This window comes from Sebastes umbrosus, chromosome 12, assembly GCF_015220745.1.
Source record: "Sebastes umbrosus isolate fSebUmb1 chromosome 12, fSebUmb1.pri, whole genome shotgun sequence".
Lineage (NCBI taxonomy): Eukaryota > Metazoa > Chordata > Actinopteri > Perciformes > Sebastidae > Sebastes > Sebastes umbrosus.
The window spans coordinates 31,945,846-31,965,500 of record NC_051280.1 but is presented as its reverse complement, the minus strand read 5'-3'; the positions used below and the strand labels follow the sequence as shown (position 1 = coordinate 31,965,500).

General features: G+C 41.9%; 1 protein-coding gene across 2 annotated transcripts; it reads right to left on the bottom strand.

Annotated features, from left to right (window-relative positions):
- Positions 1-667: 667 nt before the first annotated feature.
- march11 (membrane-associated ring finger (C3HC4) 11) lies at positions 668-16,329 on the bottom strand. Of its 2 annotated transcripts, none has more exons than XM_037786313.1 (4): positions 15,573-16,329; positions 7,725-7,880; positions 3,735-3,931; positions 668-3,114 (listed from the first exon to the last, which is right to left on the bottom strand). In XM_037786313.1, the coding sequence occupies exons 1-4, from the start codon at positions 15,960-15,962 to the stop codon at positions 2,829-2,831; spliced, it is 1,029 nt and encodes a 342-aa protein (XP_037642241.1). In that variant the 5' UTR covers positions 15,963-16,329; the 3' UTR covers positions 668-2,828. The 2 variants fall into 2 exon arrangements, with proteins under 2 accessions (XP_037642241.1, XP_037642240.1); XM_037786312.1 differs by having other exon boundaries at positions 3,739-3,931.
- Positions 16,330-19,655: the final 3,326 nt, after the last annotated feature.

The following is a 19,655-nucleotide window of genomic DNA, read 5'->3' as shown; positions in this document are numbered from 1 at the left end:
GACTCGATTTAAAGGCGCAGTTTTTGAATATGAGCTGTGTGTATTTCTGTGTGAATTGAGCGTTTCACTCACTTTCATCCGTGAACACGGAAGAGGTTTCGGTCCCACCCGTCTGACTGATAATCTAACTCACCTGGTAATATCACCTGCTGGCATCAGTGCTTCTCCGGGTTGTGATGGCAGCAGACTCAATCTGGGAATAAAGTGAAAGCATTAAAATAATCATCCTTGTACAATGGGTCCCATATATATTAGTCCCAACGTCTCCCAGAATTGAATAAAATAATACGATATAAAAGCGCTCACCTTTGGACAACCTCTGCTCAAAGGCATTCAAAGATGCTGTGCTTGGTTGAACACATGAACAGTGACGTGAGAAGTAAGCCTGTGTGAAGAATGAAAAAAAGAGAGCTTGAGAGAGAAGTTCAAACCTTAGTGCCACTAACTCTGCATACCGAATAAAGCTGGACTCACCAACATTAGATCATCTTCGTGCCTTGGGTCTCGATGTGAAGAAGCTACTGCCGCTACCACTGGGATCTCTCGGTAGTGAAGTTCAGCCACTCGCCGTCGCCCCACAGCAGCCATCATTTATTTTCCCGACAGTGCAGCTCTAAAGCCAAACGCACTACGTTCTATTTTACATCAAGCAAATAACCCACACTGCTCTCTGTGTATAGAAATATTCTTTATACATTACATCCATGTTAACACTCAAAAGAAATAGAAATACAGCCAACAGCAAAAGTCACATTCAAGTCATTTTGACGTCATTGAGACGTCATCACCCAGCCTCCTAAGGCACCAAAAAAAATCAAATGACCCAAGGTTGAGAACAGAACCCCCAAACCCATCCCCAAAACCCCCAAACCCCACAACCCAAACACCACAGGGCTCCTGGAAGCTCAACAGAATGGCATACGGACAGATCAAAATCCACAATTTTCAACAGCTGTATTTATAACTGGCACAATTCATCTGAGGACCGAGTTAAAGTGACATTCAAAGACGTCCATATTCGCTGCCTGCATTGTTGAGTGAAACTAAAACCTCAGTATCTTTCTGACATCAGTTGGTTGTTGTGCTCATTTACAATCTGTCCAAATCTCTGAATCCTGCCTCCTTCTGGTCTTCTAAAAGGTAAGATATATTTGTACAAAACGTGAAGCAGGTTTATCCAAAAGGAAACACAGTGATGAAGATACAAAGCTCTCTCTTCATAGTCCAGCAGATTTGGAAGGATCCAGTTTGAAACTCAAAGCTATATAAACTCAGTCAGTGCAGTTCTAAACCTAGAATCAAAGCGGTGTAAGTAGCGAAGAACGGGCCCTCCGCCTTCCTGTGTGCGGGGGTTAGGACGCCGGTCGACGTGGCCAGGCACAATGAAACAGGAACTCTCGACGACAGACGGTTCATGAGTTATGAAAGAGGACGGGGGCTATGAGTCTATATTGTCAGGTAAAAGCCCTCAGGCCTGGACCCTTGTCATGCTTGAGAAATTTGGAGCAGATTGGACTAAGTATGCTGAAGTTACAACAACTTCCTGTTTTATGGCGAAAGGCGCTTTTCGCCACCACGGCAACAATCCTGAACATGAACACACAAACATTTGATAACTTTTCATCGCTCCCTCTCTTCATTCACTCTATAGCTCTTTTTCTCTCTCGCTCGCTCGTTCAGCTGAGAACGAGGGGCCAACTTTGAATGCGGTGTGTTTACAAACAGCAACCGACAACGGTTACATATTATACCTTTAATGTGCAATAGTACCACCACTAAAACTAGCTTTGCATTGAGTCTGAATACAAAGTCCAGATCAGATTGATAAAAGGTTTTTTTTGCCCCACTAGTGGTAAGCGCCTTCTCTTCATTTTGCCGCCGTCCAGCAATTGTTTTCTGATGTGTAACATATTTACAGCCTCACTGGGCTGCTAGAAAGACATGTTGCTAAACTGTATATCAATAACACTTTATTTTATGGACCTGTAAGATTCTGATGATTTGGAACCAATTACAAGGACCTCCATTTGATCCCAAGTAAACCCAAGGTAAATTCTCATTCGTTATTTATTTATGTAAATTGGAGGTGTACTAATTTAACATGGCCTCCATTTCCCCCAAATTGCAGCTCTTTCTAGGAACCTTCCTATAAAATTTAGAGTTAAATATCTTTCTATGAAATTATAGGAAACTACGGTACTGTAAAACTAAGGTTGATCAGAATATCTGAAGATATTTTGTTTCAGTACACATCGGCCCTTGTGCTGCGTTCATGTCATGTGGCAACTTCAGCAAATACTTGTTCATGTCAAGACTGAGAAGCCATTTTTTTTCTCCAAAAGATCTCATATATCCGACCTGGTGCCGAACAATAAGTGTCTATAAAAGCAAACAAGCACGGATGCCTCAAATCAGTCAAAGCCCATTGTTCAAGGTAGTATAGTGCTACGCTGACCATGCACAGTATCTATTTACTCTTACACAGCAATCCTGATTGAATACCTTTTATCCAACATGACATGAATGCTGCAAATGGTCTGGAAAAATAAATAGTAGAGGTGTAGTTTGTGAAAGGGAACATCACCACGTGAGTTCATTTAACTGTTGAGATTGTTGTGAGGACCGGCCCCAGAGCAGACAAACAATTCCAACTCAATCGGAAAACATTTAGTGACAGGAAATCTGCAAAAAAAAAATCAATGTTGTGTAATGTTATAACCCGCCCAGAGAAGCCCAGACTTTTACCACCAAGTGCAAACCATCAGATGCTTTTGTTCCTGCATAAATACCGTTACACCGATGTTACACGAATGACGACCTCTCCCGAGTCACTGTCCTGACTGAGGTTGTTTCGGCGCACCAAGCCGGGACAAAAGGGGCCCAAACAGAGGCAGGTCCATGGCTGAGGCCCCAGCTGGGTGGGACGCAAAGGGCCGTTGGGCCCGAAGGTGGCCAGAGGCAACCAAAGCGTCCTGGGGGACAACGAGGAATGGCCGGCGCTCGTCTCCTCCATGTCCTTCGCTTTGTCGTAGCTCTGAACGTCCCAGTGGAGGTTGACGGCCCGCCAGCGCATGAAGACGTTGTACACCGCTGCCCCCTCGTGGACAATCAAGCCTGTCACAAGGACATAAAACAAAGGAAATGTTAATCCTCTGATACTGTCACTACAAACACAAAAGCCTGTCACTGACTGACTGATGAAGTAAAGCAATTGTTTTCTCATTGGCTGTTGCTCTTTCAAAATGAAAAGGGGGGACATATTAGCGGTTCCACTCAGATTTTTTCAGATTACCTATCTCACCGTTTTATAAAAATAACTTTTTTTTAATCATATTTGCTCCATTTCTACCCACTGAAGCTTTGTGTCAGTGTCAGGTTATAAAGGGTGTTGTGCACATCTGTATAAACATGAGTGGATGTACAGTCAGCCGGTAGTCAAGCAGCCTGTGAAAGACGATGAAGCAGTTGATGTCAATCACCAAATGCAAGCTGTGACTTCAGTGCTCTGCCTGAACTAACTAAAGCTATGCTCCATCTGTGCTATAGATTTTGTCTTATGTAACCTAGAAAGAGAAAAAAAAAATGTGAAATCATCTTTTCTATGCACAAATAAACATCAAGGTTTCAAAGAGAGGTTTGATCAGTTTCCCAACTTGAAATTCAACAGTTTTTTGATCAGAGGAAATTCTTTACATTCTGCTGACTCCAGCTGTGTGACTCATTTGCAGGCTCACCTACCTACGCAGACCAGGTCCATGAAGCCGTACATGCCGTAGCAGATCTGGAAGAGGACGTCGCGGCGCTGCCAGACGGCCTGCGGGCTAAGAGCCGACCACAGCAGCCAGGAGATGCTGGCCACCAGGAAGAGAGAGCCCAGGAACACGGCAATGATCTGCACCTTCTCCACCAGGGTGATGGTGATGGACTGCCACTGACACACAGAGAGGAGAGAGAGAACCCAAAGGACTGTTACAAACACACATTTTCTGATCTGCCACTGTCTCTAGTCTGATCCATCCATCCTCTGAATGCTCTAGGTCTCTAGTCTGATCCATCCATCCTCTGAATGCTCTAGGTCTCTAGTTTGATCCATTCATCCTCTGAATGCTCTAGGTCTCTAGTCTGATCCATTCATCCTCTGAATGCTCTAGGTCTCTAGTTTGATCCATTCATCCTCTGAATGCTCTAGGTCTCTAGTCTGATCCATCCATCCTCTGAATGCTCTAGGTCTCTAGTTTGTGGCTGTAAAGTTTCATGAGGCTGTGATTATCCTAGAGGTCACCACAGGTCATTTTATACAGTGAGGTCAAGTTTCACTACAATGAAATGTCTCCTATGGGGACTAACAGCATTACACATTAATACAGTTGGGCTCATTGGATCCACAAGAGTCTCAGCTTTACATTGATACCCAATTTATGGAATTCAAAGACTGTTTAGGCACCCCAGTATGCAGAAATATATTTATACTGCATTCATAAAACTGCATGTTCTTTGCCCAAAACTAAATAAAGTAGGCATGTCTGTAAAGGGGAGACTCGTGGGTACCCATAGAACCCATTTACATTCACATATCTTGAGGTCAGAGGTCAAGGGACGCCTTTGAAAATGGCCATGCTAGTTTTTCTTCGCTAAAATGTAGCCCAACTTTGGAGCGTTATTTAGCCTCGCCTGCAATCCTGCGGGTCTCAGAGGGTTAATACACTGACTGTTCGAAGGTCTTCAGTGTCATCGTACAGCCAAACACGCCGACCTCCTCTCCTCTAAGTGCAACAAACACATATGATGCTCCTGATAACACCCACACAGATTGATTCCCATGTAAACCCACTCGTAATTTGTGCGACCATGATGTAATCTCGTGCAAACATTATAATGAATTGTGCAAAAAATATACAATTATTTTTGCACACCAGTTATTTCCATGTGTATTTCCACCATAATAAAGGCTAAAATGTCAAGCAGCCTGACTGGCAGGACCTCCGTCTGGCTGGAAAACAACATGAAACAGAACACGACGAGTTACGTCACGACACGGAAACACAAAATCAGGAGGAAAAGAGGACGACAAAAAGTTGTAAAGTTAACAAATCACCAACAAGAGAAAATAGGAGAGCGGATGAGAAGAAAACAGAAAAGCTCAGAATAAACAACTCGGAAAACAGAAAATTATCGATGCCGAGCGGATGATCGCAAAGCTGCACGCTGTTCGCTTCAGAAGAAAAGACTTCTAGGCAGACTGAGTGGACAGAAAGCAAGAAAGCAGAGCTCTGCCGAGCCTCAGCTGTGTGTTTGCTCAGTCTGCCAGTGACTCAAGTCCCATCTGGAGCGAACAGATCTGAAAAGGCCTCGATGTTCTTCAGTGGAAGAAACGATCCAGAATGCAGATATTTTTAAGCCTCGGGAGTCTCTGTCTGCTCAGCTTTGGAGGAAAAGAGGACTGAAGGAATCCAAACTGACGACAGAGACCTGAAGAGGAAACAGAAACACTCCGCAGGTTCGCAGTCAACGCTGCCATAAACAACATCTGTGTTTTCTTGAAAATAAACGGATTTGAGACGCACTGCTTTTTAAATTTGGTTGAGCAGAACCCATTGACAAAGTAAATATCCATTTATATTTTTTGTTAATGTTTTCCTGGTTTGTGTGCCCTAGAGCGTTGTATGTGGGTGTATTTTTTATTTTTATTATTCATGTTTTCATGTGTTTGCTTTTCTCTTTTTTTTGTCTTGTTCTGCCTGTAGTTCCTAGTATTGTTTGTCTGTGTTACTACATATCTGAAATGAGGCATGATATCCACCTCACAGAAGTCTGTACTACTGATATGCACATAATTCCTAATACAATTATTTGAAACAGAAAAAGTACTTTAACAATCAAAGATAAAATCAGAGCAGCAGAGGCAGAGATGTCCTGATTTGTAGTACATAATATGGCCAAAGAGTGTTGAAGCAAAGAGACGAAACTCCGGTGTTTTTTTGACAACAGCTGCTGCTGCCGCCATTTTGGACTGAAAACCGTTATTATATTTATAATATTTTATTGTTCAACACAGTCCATTTTGGTAGAATATGACGATAGAATAGAAATTATTTTGTTTTACTTGTGTACAGCACTTTTTAGGTGGATGTTTTACTGGCATTCGGTCATCGCTTTCAGTCCAATTGGTCTGGACTGCGGTTTTGAAGCCTCGAGTTCAGCATTTTGGCCATCGCCATCTTGTTTTTTTGCAACCAGAAGGTTGAAGGTGGAGCTAAGTACAACCGAACGCTGAATACGACATTTTTAGGCGACCAAAATGTCACAATTAACTTTGATGAAGTGAAAACACACTGTGAAAGGGTTAAAGTTCGAAGACAAAAACACAGACAACTCCCAGACCGTACAACGCCGTGGTAGCCCCGCCCTAAAGCATCCCCTGATTCATCATCTATTTGACTCTAAATGGGACCATAATTTACTAAATGAACATCATGCTGTATTGAAGAAGACTTGAAACTAGCGATTGAGACCATAAACTCATGTTTACAATGTTTACTGAGGTAATAAATCAAGAGAGAAGTAGACTCATTTCCTCACAGACTTCTACACAATCAGACTTCTTTTTGCAACCAGAGGAGTCGCCCCCTGCTGGCTGTTAGAAAGAATGCAAGTTTAAGGCTCTTCAGCATTGGCTTCACTTTTCAAACCCCCGAGTTGCCCACTGTGTTCACCATCTCAGTTAGCTTGTTAGCATGCTAACAAGGCTGCAATTGTATTGTAGATGAAGGGCTCATTCTAAGCTAACTAAAAACACAACGATTCTTAACTTCAGGTGATTATACACTAATGAAAACATAGTTATTCATATTATATTCCATTTCTGCTAATAGATCCCCCAAAATGTTAAACACTGTTCCTTTAAATCGCATTTTAAAAGGTTGAAAATGTGCACTTGTGGCAGACTTGTTGACTTATTTCTACATTTTATGAGTGATGAGTCTTTCATAAAAAAATAATAATAAGCTTCTATTAAAACGTTTTATTTAGAGGGTGAAGAAGAAGAACTAAATTACATAAGAGCACTTCTACATTTGGGTTTTTTGCAGGAAGAGCTCCGACAGACGCAGGTGGGTTTATTTGTTGTCAGTTCGCCAGTTAAACAGCGTTTTACCAGTTCAGCTCTGCGTGGCTGTTTTTTCCTCCAGCACAGAAAGCTGTGAATATTTCTGAAGAGCATAAATCTAACTGGTGGGTCGATAACATCAGAGACTGTAAAAAAACAACCTCTTGTTAATGCCTCCGGAATAATTTAGAGAGCACGCTCGGAGGGAGAAAACCGTAACCTCAAAATGTTTATGGCTGTAAAAAGCTGTTTAAAATGCCAGAAAGAATATAATGGGCTGCAGTTTTGATGTCACATCGCTTGCCAGGCATTTAATGTGAAAAGAGGGTTTTCCAGGAAGAAGAGCACTCGGTTTTTCATTGATATCCACGAGTTCTCAGTTTATCACTTAAACTCCCATCTTCATACAAAGTGTGCTTTCCAACAACATGTGACTTAAATCGAACACAGCTCTCCCTCCCTCCTAAAAGAAAGTGTGTGTTTCCATAGGTGACTATATCTTCAAGTGTGCCCTTTCTTAGCCATCTCCACCAAACCGTTCAATAGAGTCCCTAACTGAGGCACCTTTAAACAGAGAAACCAGCCCATTAAACCAGCAGCCCCTTCTGCAGTAATTTACCTGCCAAGGTGTCTTCATGTTGATGGCGATGACGTGGAAGCGATAGCAGCAGAGCTCGCAGGTCCAGCAGCCTCGCTCACTAATCCACTTCAGCAGGCAGGTCTGGTGGGTGTAGCGCACTGAGCCATCACACCGACACGGGTTCAGCAGGTCGCCCTGGAGACCGGAGAGAGGCCAAAGGTCAATATATGGACATACTGTAGAATAAATGGGGGCCAACAAGTGGCAGAATACACTATACAGAATATACAGAATATACAGAATATACAGACTACACAGAATATACAGAAATACGATAATAAGGCAGTAAGAAAGTTGATGTTGTCATATGAGCATATAGTCATGCCAACTAAACAATGATCGTGAACATTATACCTGCATGTTAGCATTTAGCTCAAAGCACTATTGTAGTGGTGCTAATAACATGGCTGTAGACTCTGGTTTTTGTTTGTTTTTAAATCGCCTAAAATACTTGTCATGAATATATATTGACATAAAACCTAAACATAAATATCGTTCTATTCAAGTATTCCAGTGACAGTGAGCCAGCATTCACAAAGGCGTCGGCAAAAAAAATACAACTTCTTTAGGTTTAAGCAATAAAACTACAACTTATTAAGGTTTAGTTAATAAAACTACAACTTCTTTAGGTTTAGGCAACAAAACTACAACTTCTTTAGGTTTAATTAATAAAACTGCAACTTCTTTAAGTTTAGGCAATAATACTACAACTTCTTTAGGTTTAGGTAATAAACCTACAACTTCTTTAGGTTTAGGCAACAAAACTACAACTTCTTTAGGTTTAGGCAACAAAACTACAACTTATTTAGGTTTAGGTAATAAAACTACAACTTCTTTAGGTTTAGTTAATAAAACTGCAACTTCTTTAAGTTTAGGCAACAAAACTACAACTTATTTAAGTTTAGGTAATAAAACTAAAACTTCTTTAGGTTTAGGTAAAAAAAAACAGGTTTCGGCAACAAAACTACAACTTCTTTAGGTTTAGGCAAAAACAAAACCACATAGTTAAGTTCAGGGAAAACACTGTTTTGGCTTAAAATAACTACGAACACAAAGACATCTACACATTATTGGATTCATGGGATGCGATCTCCACCCTTACAGAGTATCACACTGTCTATACTACAGCGCCTGACTTCCACTTCTGCTCCTGTCATTATTACTACGGTCGCTAGAGGTCGCTGTCGTGTTCTTTTATACCTTCTTTCAGTGGTCTATGTGAATAGATGATAAAATCTACTAATGGGTGCTGCATGGCCCCTATTTGACCCACAACTATGGGGCCTACAGTGACTGATAACGCCTATTTAATAGCTTGATCACAGTCTAATCGGCTGAACAATCAGCACAGAGGAAGCAGACTTCTGCCTGTTTCATCATCTGAGCGGCTGTAAAGAAGCTTTCCTTTTGCACACACTTAACGATGTAACATGGAGCCAGCAAAACAAAGACTGCTAATGTTACTTAATATTCATATCTTGTGTTGGTGTTTCTACTATCTTGACCACTCTCTGTAGTGCCAGTGACAGAGTCTTGAAGAAATAGAGGGAAACTATCTGCTCTTGGGTCAATATCGGAACCATCTCCCTTATATTAATCTTACATCCATTTTCAAGGTCCAAGTGTCAAGTTTTCAGACCTGTTTGGCCTTTTTTCTCCCAGCGGGTCATACATCAAAGAAAATACACGACTTGTTCACCAGAGGGCTTTACCAGCATCGCTCACATCAATGATCATTTCTCAAAAGCTACAACACTCGCGGATATTAACGGCGGGATGCGGCGTGACATTAATCATCGCGGTCGTATCTGTTTGTGCCATTTCTTTTTTTTTCTTCCTCCAGGCATTCCTGAAGCAGCCATTAACTGTAGCTCTGACCTGCCGGCAGGGCTGTGAGTGGCATATTAATAGTATATTAAGGTCAGTGGTCAGGCAGCTCGTTTTTCATCGTGTCATATTAACCTTGTGGATTTAAAAGGACCTTGGAGGCTTTCGCTTGAATCAACTTGAAGCAGGTCGGCTATCCACCGAAGCTGTGATTAATAAAAACCAACATCAAGGAGGATTTTAATATGTTTCTGAAATCTCTGAGGGCACATTTGATGGAATCATTCCACTTATTTTAGTATTATAAAGGCCAAAGGATTCTGGAGTCTACAAGAAAGTCAACAAGGCTCCAACTAAAGGGTGTTAATAGAACTATAATAAACTCGGACACTTGTGTTTGGTCAATTATTTCTCTGTTGTTACAATGCTAATGGTCATTGTATTTTACATCGTTGGAAAGCCTGTTTATTTACCTTCGCAATGATGTCCAACTTGTAAGGATCATGCTTTTAAGGGATGAGCAGCACAGCTGATTATGTGGGTAGCGCCCAAGAAAAACTTGCCAAAATGCTCTGCCAATGCTAAACAGTGTATTCTGCAAGACTACCAGGGAGCCTGCAATGACTGCCCTTCACCGTCAGGCCCGTTTACGCTGTAAACTATAAACTGTGTTACCTTCATCACAATGCTTAAATGTCTTGTGGCTTTTGCCTGAAACAGCTCTTTTGATAGTAAAGGTTGCTGACCCCTGAACACAGCGACTCTTATTTTCAGATGATTATACAGTAAAGAAAACATACTTATTAATATTATATTCCATTTTTGCCAATAGATTCCACTAAATGCTGCACACTGATCCTTTAAAGACCTGTCAAAATTTCCAAAACAGTCTCAACTCAAGATCTACTTACTCACTTGTTCTGGAGCTTTAAATGCAGTTAGTTAGTAGCTGCTGAAATAGATAGTAAGTAAACCTTCAGTTATGACAGTTTTGTCAAAGAACTTGCCAAAAAATCTTAAATCAAGGTCCACTTATTGAGGATCATGGGATGCGGTTGAAATCTCGGGAAAAGTCTAGTAAGTGAACCTTTAGTGTTGGCAGGCAGCAGTTATCAACTGCTGTTTGAACAAACTATCAAGCACAAATTGGAGTTTTATCAGCTGCTTGTTTCCGAAGTTAAGAATGAAGTTCAACTTTGATCAGCATTTAAAACAGCGATCCACTGAGGTTTAATTGGCCTTTTCTTCTGGTGTTAAAGAACATCTCATTCTCACTCTTATCTGCTCAGACATGAATATTTTAAAGTGTCAGATTTCCGTTTTTTGCAATCTCCTTGATAACTGGGGAGCTCGCTCAGCCTGCAGGTCTTGTATCAAAATCAAATATCAGTCTGGACCCGGAGGCAGAGCTATTAGATTAGCTCTGCTAATAGTCTATAGCCCACGTTCAGAAGACAGGATATTCACTTAGGCATTTACTGCCCTGACTCCTCTCTTTCCCTTAAAGCTCTGGGAAGGATGAATCGTCCCTCACCGAGGCTCGCTCGCTGTCACGAGCCAAATAGGCCTGCAGAGTGTCAGATTTCAGAGACGGGTGGACAGAGTGTCTATTTGTCTCTACAGGTCCGCATCTGTCCATCCACCTCCAGGAAGACACGCAGACTGATGCATCACTCGGGGATGATATTTATTATACACAGATTTTACGATTAGTCACTGTCATCCACCTCTAAGATGTTTCATTGTGTATTGATCGTACAACTGACCGATACTACCAGAGTTTATGGGAAGACCTGAACTTAAGTGACTCTATAAATAAAAAAATATATATGATAATATAATGTATTTTATCTAGCCTTTATCTAGGCTGTCAATCGATTAAAATATTACATTTTTATCTGTTCAAAATGCACCTTAAAGGGAGATTTGTCAAGTATTTAATACTCTTATCAACATGGGAGTGGGCAAATGTGCTGCTTTATTCAAATGTATATGTATATATTTATTATTGGAAATCAATTAACAACACAAAACAATGACAGATATTGTCCAGAAACCCTCACAGGTACTGTATTTAGCATAAAACAATATGCTCAAATCGTAACATGGCAAACTGCAGCCCAACAGGCAACAACAGCTGTCAGTGTGTCAGTGTGCTGACTTGACTATGACTTGCCCCAAACTGCATGTGATGATCATAAAGTGAGCATGTCTGTAAAGGGGAGACTCGTGGGTACCCATAGAACCCATATACATTCACTGATCTGGAGGTCAGAGGTCAAGGGACCGCTTTGAAAATGGCCATGACGGTTTTTCCACGCCAAAATGTAGCGGAAGTTTGGACAAGCTAGTATGACATGGTTGGTACCGATGGATTCATTAGGTTTTCTAGTTTCACTTTAGCTTTAAAACTGAACCCGCAACCGTCCAAAAGATCGAATTGCGCTAATGCATTAAAGAAATTAGTGGCGCTGAAACGGATTTGCATTAACGTGTTATAATCGCGTTACCTTTGACAGCCCTAGTTTTACAGCATTATTGTGGTTTTCAGTGGAGAGTTTTGGCGTTCCATGAGGATTTAAATGCTGTTTTCAGCCTCATAAGAATAATGTTCTCATCATCTTTTTATCCTCTTTTAATTGCTTTTATCTTCCTGTTTTAATGCATTTCTTCACATTATTCAAAGCACTTTGAAGTGCCTTTGCGTTTGGAAGGTGCTCTACAAATAAACTTGCCTTGCCACATTTCTGGAAATCAGTCTATATAAGTGTTAGCCATACCATAAAATCTAATTTATGAAACATAAAGACCCTCCGGAGGGACCTGCTATGTCCATTTCTAGCTTCCTCTTCCTCCTCTCATGTATAACCCTCCTATCGTCTTCCCGGGTCAATCTGGTTTGACTGTTTATAAAGCATACAGTATAAATTATCACCCAATTCTGTGATACACCTTTTTGACCAACTTCATTCCAACGCATTACCAAAAGTTTAACACTTTTTTTGAATTTATGGTTAATAAACCTGATTTCTGTGAAATTCTACGTCATTTTTGAGTAAAAAAAAAATCAGAGGCACATGCTATTGAATAAAACACCCATAATTCAACGATAGTAGTGGGTTTTTGTTTTGGCAAAGACCATAGTAGGGAACCATCCATGTTATTTTAGGTCAATTAGATGACAGAAATCCATATTTATGATATAGTGAAGTTTGAAAACGGGTCAGATTTGACCCGAGGACAACAGGAAAGTTAATGGCATCTGGATTTAGGTCGGAATCAAATTGGAGAATAACATTTTGTTTACAACACCAACAGTACAGTAGTAGCTCTGCAAACAAAACTGCACTACAATACTGCCTTTAGTTGATCGGTGATGATGAATAGAATTAACAAAGGAATGTTATTTGGATGCATTACAGATGATTAAACACCCACGTGTCTCTTAGAGAACTCATTCATGCTGCTGCTCTGATCTGAACGGCCATTCAGAGATGTCATGAGCCCTCACAAGCAACTTTTCTGCACTCTAAAATTAGTATCATTTTAAAATGATTATTCCTGGATTACAATACAGCATGTCTGTATTACTTTAGAGTCAGGTTAGACTTTACTATGTATTTTTGTGTAACTTTGAAATCTGCAAGTCTGATCTACAGAGATAAGGCAGTCTTAGTTTTTTCTCTGAGTCTGGTATTTGGGAGACAACAATCTACCTACAAGCTTCCCCTGAACCAATAGCTGTGTTTTTATGCCGACGATCACATGATATTCACTTGTAACTAACTGAAAAGTAGAAAAACATTGCTCAAAATTCGTAGTTTGCTATTGTATTTAAGACAAAATGTTTTAATAAGAGATCTGTACATATGTACAAATAAAATCTACAGCCGTGATTTCAGTTCTGAGACCCGTGGAAATTTAGGCTAAATTTTGGCGAGGGGGTTTCTTGACCTCTGACCTCAAGGTATGTGAATGAAAATGGGTTTTATGGGTACCCACGAAATCACAGCATGGCTTTTTCTATGGTGTTCCTCAAGGTCTTAGTGTCTTAATGTGGTATTTTGGGGGGATTATTGAGCATTTTTATCAATTCTCAAGAGGTAAAAAAATGCATGTCTATTTCTTATTAATGACTAGGACAACTTGACACACAGTGCTGCATCTCACTTCAACTACATACACGCTGAAAATCAAACATTTTTTTCTGCATTCGTTTTGATATTTTCCAAAGGAAAAGTCCCTAGAAGTGTATGATTCAACTTTTTCTCATGGTCTATTGTTAAAAAAGTTAACAAAAATCGCAATGTCATATCGCAATACTTATCGAATTGGCCCCCGAGTATCTTGATAGTATCGAATCGGGAGAACGGCGTATCGTCCTAGCCCTACTGATCACACTCCCTGTGGCTCGCTGTGGTTTCAGTTTTTAAATCATTGATGATGCATTATGTTTGGAAATGGTTTCAGCTGCTTTTAGCCTTTCCTGAGATTATTACTGACTGCTTTTCTATGTTGTAGCACGTCGAGGGAGGACTAACGTTAATGTGCATTTTAAAGTATTTAAAATCTGCAAAGTAATCAGCTGTCAGATAAATGTTAACCGAGTAAAAATAACATTTCTCTCTGAAATCCGACTCAGTTTTAAATGCTAACTAAGTGTGAACACATACAAGGAATTGTAATTGAAATGTAGTTACTTTTCAGCCCTAATAACTCAGCTGTTAAGATTGTAAAATGATGATATTCTTCATTACGCTGGGGGGTTTTCTGTGGGCCTCTAAAAGACCCCCGAGCTCACTTTTGGAACTGCTGAGCTATGCGCTGTCCATGGTGCTGAAGTCCCTGCAGCAGTTAAAGCTCCGGCGTTGTTCAAATGAAACTTTTCTGTACTGTCATAGATGGCTGTATACTCTTAAGTTTGGTTTTCTTTCTCTTACTCTTCAACTCTCCCTTCACACATTCAAACAGCTCTATTGATGGACATGGTATTAGCGTATTCTCAAAAACTGGAAGACACCAACTTCAGAAACTGGTTACATGAACTGGTTTCAGTTATCCACATGGAGAAATTGCGAACTAATAATTTAAAAATGGGAAGAATCTTTTCAAGAATCTCATTTGGACTCAGTTTGACAGCATTTGTATTCATATATTCATTGTTTCTCTGTTTTTGAATAAGTGCCATTATGGACGGCTTGCATTTAACAATCACATGTGGATGATACTGTATGCAATGATATGAATGACATGTGTTTTAGATCATTTTCTTAGTTATTTGTACCACTCCTCCCCGGGTGTAAATGGGTCTGAATTTTTTAGGTTGGGTTCTGGTTCTGATTGGCTCTCTTCACTACAGAACAACTGATACCTGTCCAATCAGGCCAGTTTCCCAAGCATGGAAACACATATTGTGCCTCAGTAGGTCCACAACTATTCTCAGGGACTCCTCCGACCCAGCTCATCACCTGTTTGACCTGCTGACCTCTGGCTACAGCTACAGGTCAATGAAAGCCCAAAACCTCCAGACTCACAGGCAGTTTCTTTCCCTGGGCCATATGGACACTGAACAAACAATAAATCTGTGCATATTAAAACACTGAATGTGAAATACATTTGTCTGTGCAATATATCCTTGATGCAATATACACCTCAAGTGCAACTACCTTTGTTTACATTTTATTTATTACATATACCCCAACTACCTCTGTTTACATTACATCTATTTTTATATTTTATACTTCTAGTGTAACACTTCTGTTTATATTTATTTATTACATCTACTTCACCTGTTTTATTTGCTTTATAACTGTGTATTTAACTGTGTATTTTACCTGTTATATGTTTTATCTGCCTCCTTTAGTCTTAGTTAAGTATTCGTTTTAAAGCACTGACTTGAAGTGGCAAACTGTGAATCTCGTTGTATTTAATACAATAATGACAATAAAGCTTTCTATTCTATTGTGTTCTATTTTATTGTGTAGGTGTCAGTGCATTTACCTGCTCTGCACCCTGGAAGCAGATCCTGCAGCTGGGAGTGGGGATGCAGGTGTCGCTGCTGCAGTTTGAATGCATCGTCTGCTCCTTGCAGGATGATCTGCCTCCGACTGCTCCATCAGCTCCATCAGCTCCATCCTCACCGGACAAATCACCCACATTGTTCCCCTCGCATGCATCCCTGCAGCTCCGGCCCTCTTCTTCCTCCTCCTCCTCCTCTTCCTCTCCCTGCCCTGCCTCGTCCTCATCCTCTGGCTGCCGGCGTCCTTGGGATCCGTGCGCTTCGCCTTCATCCCAGGTGTGGTGCTGGGTGATGGAGGTGATGGAAGTGATGGAGGTGGTGGTGTCTGCACCCCCACAAGCTGGACCCGCCTCTCCCTCCTCTGTGCTCATAATAAAAATGAAAAAGTCGAGATATAAATTGCATAGATGCCACCACCCGACAGCTTTTACACACAGTTCTATCCAGCAGCACTGCGACGCAGAGAGGATGTGATGTGTGATGCAGCCTTAAAGGCTCCTAGATGTGTCTCCTGCTCCGTGGAAACCGAACCGAGCTCCTAAAGCCGAACCTATGGTGCTGTAGCCGGGCAGAGGTGCGGATCAGCGGCCCCGTCGCTCGGCTGGAACCGCCTCATGCGCTCCGGAGACCCGGGGAGCATCTCAGAGCAGCAGCCTCCTCCAGGCATCGCAACCGGGACTCAGCCGGATTCCCCCTCTTCCTCTTCCTCCTCTTCCTCCTGCTCCTCCTCTTCTTCCTCCTCTTCCTCCTGCTCCTCCTCCTCTTCCTCTCTCTCCTCCTCTTCCTCCTATTCCTCCTCCTCCTCCTCCTCTTCCTCCTCTCTCTCTCCTCCTGCTCCTCCTCCTCCTCTTCCTCCTCCTCCTCTCTTTCCTCCTCCTCCTCCTCCTCTCTCCTTCTCCACCTCCTCCTCCTGCTTCTCCTGCTTCTCCTACTCCTCTCTCCTCTTCCTCCTCCTCTCTCCTCCTCCTGCTCCTCCTCCTCTCTCTTCTTCCTCCTCCTCTTTCCTCCTCCTGCTCCTCCTCCTCTCTCTTCTTCCTCCTCCTCTTCTCTCCTCTTCCTCCTCCTCTCTCTCCTCCTCTTCCTCTTTCTCCTCCTCTTCTTCCTCCTCCTCCTCTCTCCTCCTCCTCCTCCTCCTCCTCTCCTCTTTCTCCTCTCTCTCCTCCTCCTCCTCCTCCTCCTCCTCTTTAGTTCCCACCGAGGATGCTGACCGCCACACAGCAGCTGAAGACAGGACAACCCGGGTTGAAACCCCCCCCTGCTGTGGCCGATAGTAACCTCCTTGCTGAGGAGCTCTTGAGCAAGAATCCTCAGCAGCAACTTCTCTGACGAGTCTTGCTGCTCTCAGGAAGCAGAAAAGACCATTTCCCCGGAGAGATCACCAATCAATCACATTATTATCCCATTAATATGATGGAGGAGATAACTTTCCAGACCCGTGCACGCACTTCTTCTTCTGCACCGCTGGCTGTATAAGAGAGAGAGATGAGCTGCATCATATTCACAGCCCGGTCCGTCCACTTTAGGCTGTGGTGAGATGTGGAGACCCGCAGCACCTCCCTGTGTTAAAGGGTCACCTGCTGGGTTACAAATGCCATCATTATCCAGGGTGGTGGCTATAAGCGTCTCTGCATCTTAAAGACGCACCTCAACATGATAGAGCTATTAACTCTCTGAAGCCTGTGGTTCTTGGTGGACAATTTAGGGGTCCAATAATAAGAGGTACTGAGAGTCAATACCAGAACTTAATTGGCAAATTACAAAATTAATTAACTGCAACATTGGTCGTGCCAAAATGCATGATAGCATTGCAGCAACTTCCTATGTGCTATCACTCCTTTTTTAATCCCTCCATCACTATAATATCCCCATGGTTTGTTTTGCCATTTTACAAAAAGATACAGCATAAAAGAGGGTTAACAACACAATCTATGGCCCCGACCACGGCTCTGAAATATCAGTACGTTAGAATCTATGGCCCCGACCACGGCTCTGAAATATCAGTACGTTAGAATCTATGGCCCCGACCACAGCTCTGAAATATCAGTACGTTAGAATCTATGGCCCCGACCATGGCTCTGAAATATCAGTAAGTTAGAATCTATGGCCCCGACCATGGCTCTGAGATATCAGTAAGTTACAATCCATGGCCCCGACCATGGCTCTGAAATATCAGTAAGTTAGAATATATTGCCCCGACCACGACTCTGAAATATCAGTAAGTTAGAATCTATGGCCCCGACCATGGCTCTGAAATATCAGTAAGTTACAATCTATGGCCCCGACCACGACTCTGAAATATCAGTAAGTTACAATCTATGGACCCGACCATGGCTCTGAGATATCAGTAAGTTAGAATCTATGGCCCCGACCACGGCTCTGAAGTTTCAGTACGTTAGAATCCATGGCCCCGACCACGGCTCTGAAATATCAGTACGTTAGAATCCATGGCCCCGACCACGGCTCTGAAATATCAGTACGTTAGAATCCATGGCCCCGACCACGGCTCTGAAATATCAGTAAGTTACAATCTATGGACCCGACCATGGCTCTGAGATATCAGTAAGTTAGAATCTATGGCCCCGACCACAACTCTGAAATATCAGTAAGTTAAAATCTATGGCCCCGACCACGACTCTGAAATATCAGTAAGTTAGAATCTATGGCCCCGACCACGGCTCTGAGATATCAGTAAGTTAAAATCTATGGCCCCGACCACGGCTCTGAAATATCAGTAAGTTAGAATCTATGGCCCCGACCACGGCTCTGAAATATCAGTACGTTAGAATCCATGGCCCCGACCATGGCTCTGAAATATCAGTAAGTTAGAATCTATGGCCCCGACCACGGCTCTGAAGTTTCAGTACGTTAGAATCCATGGCCCCGACCACGGCTCTGAAATATCAGTACGTTAGAATCCATGGCCCCGACCACGGCTCTGAAATATCAGTAAGTTAGAATCTATGGTCCCGACCACGGCTCTGAGATATCAGTAGTCTAACTGTGCTGTGTATTGATAAGTCCATGGCGCTGTCCGTGGTGCTGAAGTAGCAGCCTCCACTAATGACTGTTATACTGTTATATATATATATATATATATATGTGAGTTATATTTGGTGACTAATACATTAATAAACACTTCTATATCTGCTTATAACTACATTATAGTGTGTTATAAACCATTTATTATTCTACTTCAATACTAAACAGAGGGGACTTAAACCAAAGTGTTACCCCCCCTTGGAGCTGCTCACGGTTCTAGTCTTCAGTAAAGGACATAAAAAAAGTCTAAATTATTGCCATGACCTCGTATCTAATTTCCGACCTCTAAATAATGGACCCGATAATAAAGTTCGAGGAGCCTCGGCCGATGAATCATTTGCTTTTCCAAGAAGAATCTTCTTCTTCCTTTTTTTTTTCTTTTGAGGATGTCTATCGCTTTCCGGGGAGCGGGCCAGTAATGGACTCTAATGCAGCAAAGGAAATTATCCACTCATGTCCAATCACTACCTACGAGGCCCCGATCAATAGCAGGTCCCCAGGGCTCGGAGGGAGACCGGGATCGTGCTGAGAGCAGGGAGGGCCGGGCGGACTGCCTTGGTCTTGGTTTAGGAGGGGTGGATGAGATGGACGGTCTCTGAATTTACTTTTAGTATTTTACCTTCCGTCAGAAAGCGTGGCGCCCGTCCATCTAATACATATTTAAAAAGACCTCTATCATAGGAATTCAGGTTCTTAGACAGGTCAGAGGTTACTACATCAAATCAACTACGGTTAATGAAACCAAATTAGATCGGTCTGAGAAGAACCTCCTTTATCAAGGGTTTATAAATTAACAACTATGCACTTTATTAATGTAAATACATCATTCACTAATGCTTTATACATCAGTTATAAGGTATGTTTGTGTTGCCAAGCTGTGAAAAAAACCCTTTGGAAACGTTAATAATACATTTATAAAAGGCTACGTCTCACTTTTTAATAAGCCAACAAGTCAGTAGTTATAAATATTAGTAAGTCATTAATAGAGCTGCAATAATGAGTCGGTAAATCAATCAAATCACTTA

Bases quoted from the DNA above. Each gene is read 5' to 3' on its own strand.
- march11 (XM_037786312.1), bottom strand. From the start codon at position 15,962: ATGAGCACAGAGGAGGGAGAGGCGGGTCCAGCTTGTGGGGGTGCAGAC. The intron at 7,881-15,572 runs GTAAATGCACTG...TCCGGTCTCCAG, and splicing joins GCTTCCAGGGTGCAGAGCAG to GGCGACCTGCTGAACCCGTG. The intron at 3,932-7,724 runs GTAAATTACTGC...TCTGTGTGTCAG, and splicing joins ACATGAAGACACCTTGGCAG to TGGCAGTCCATCACCATCAC.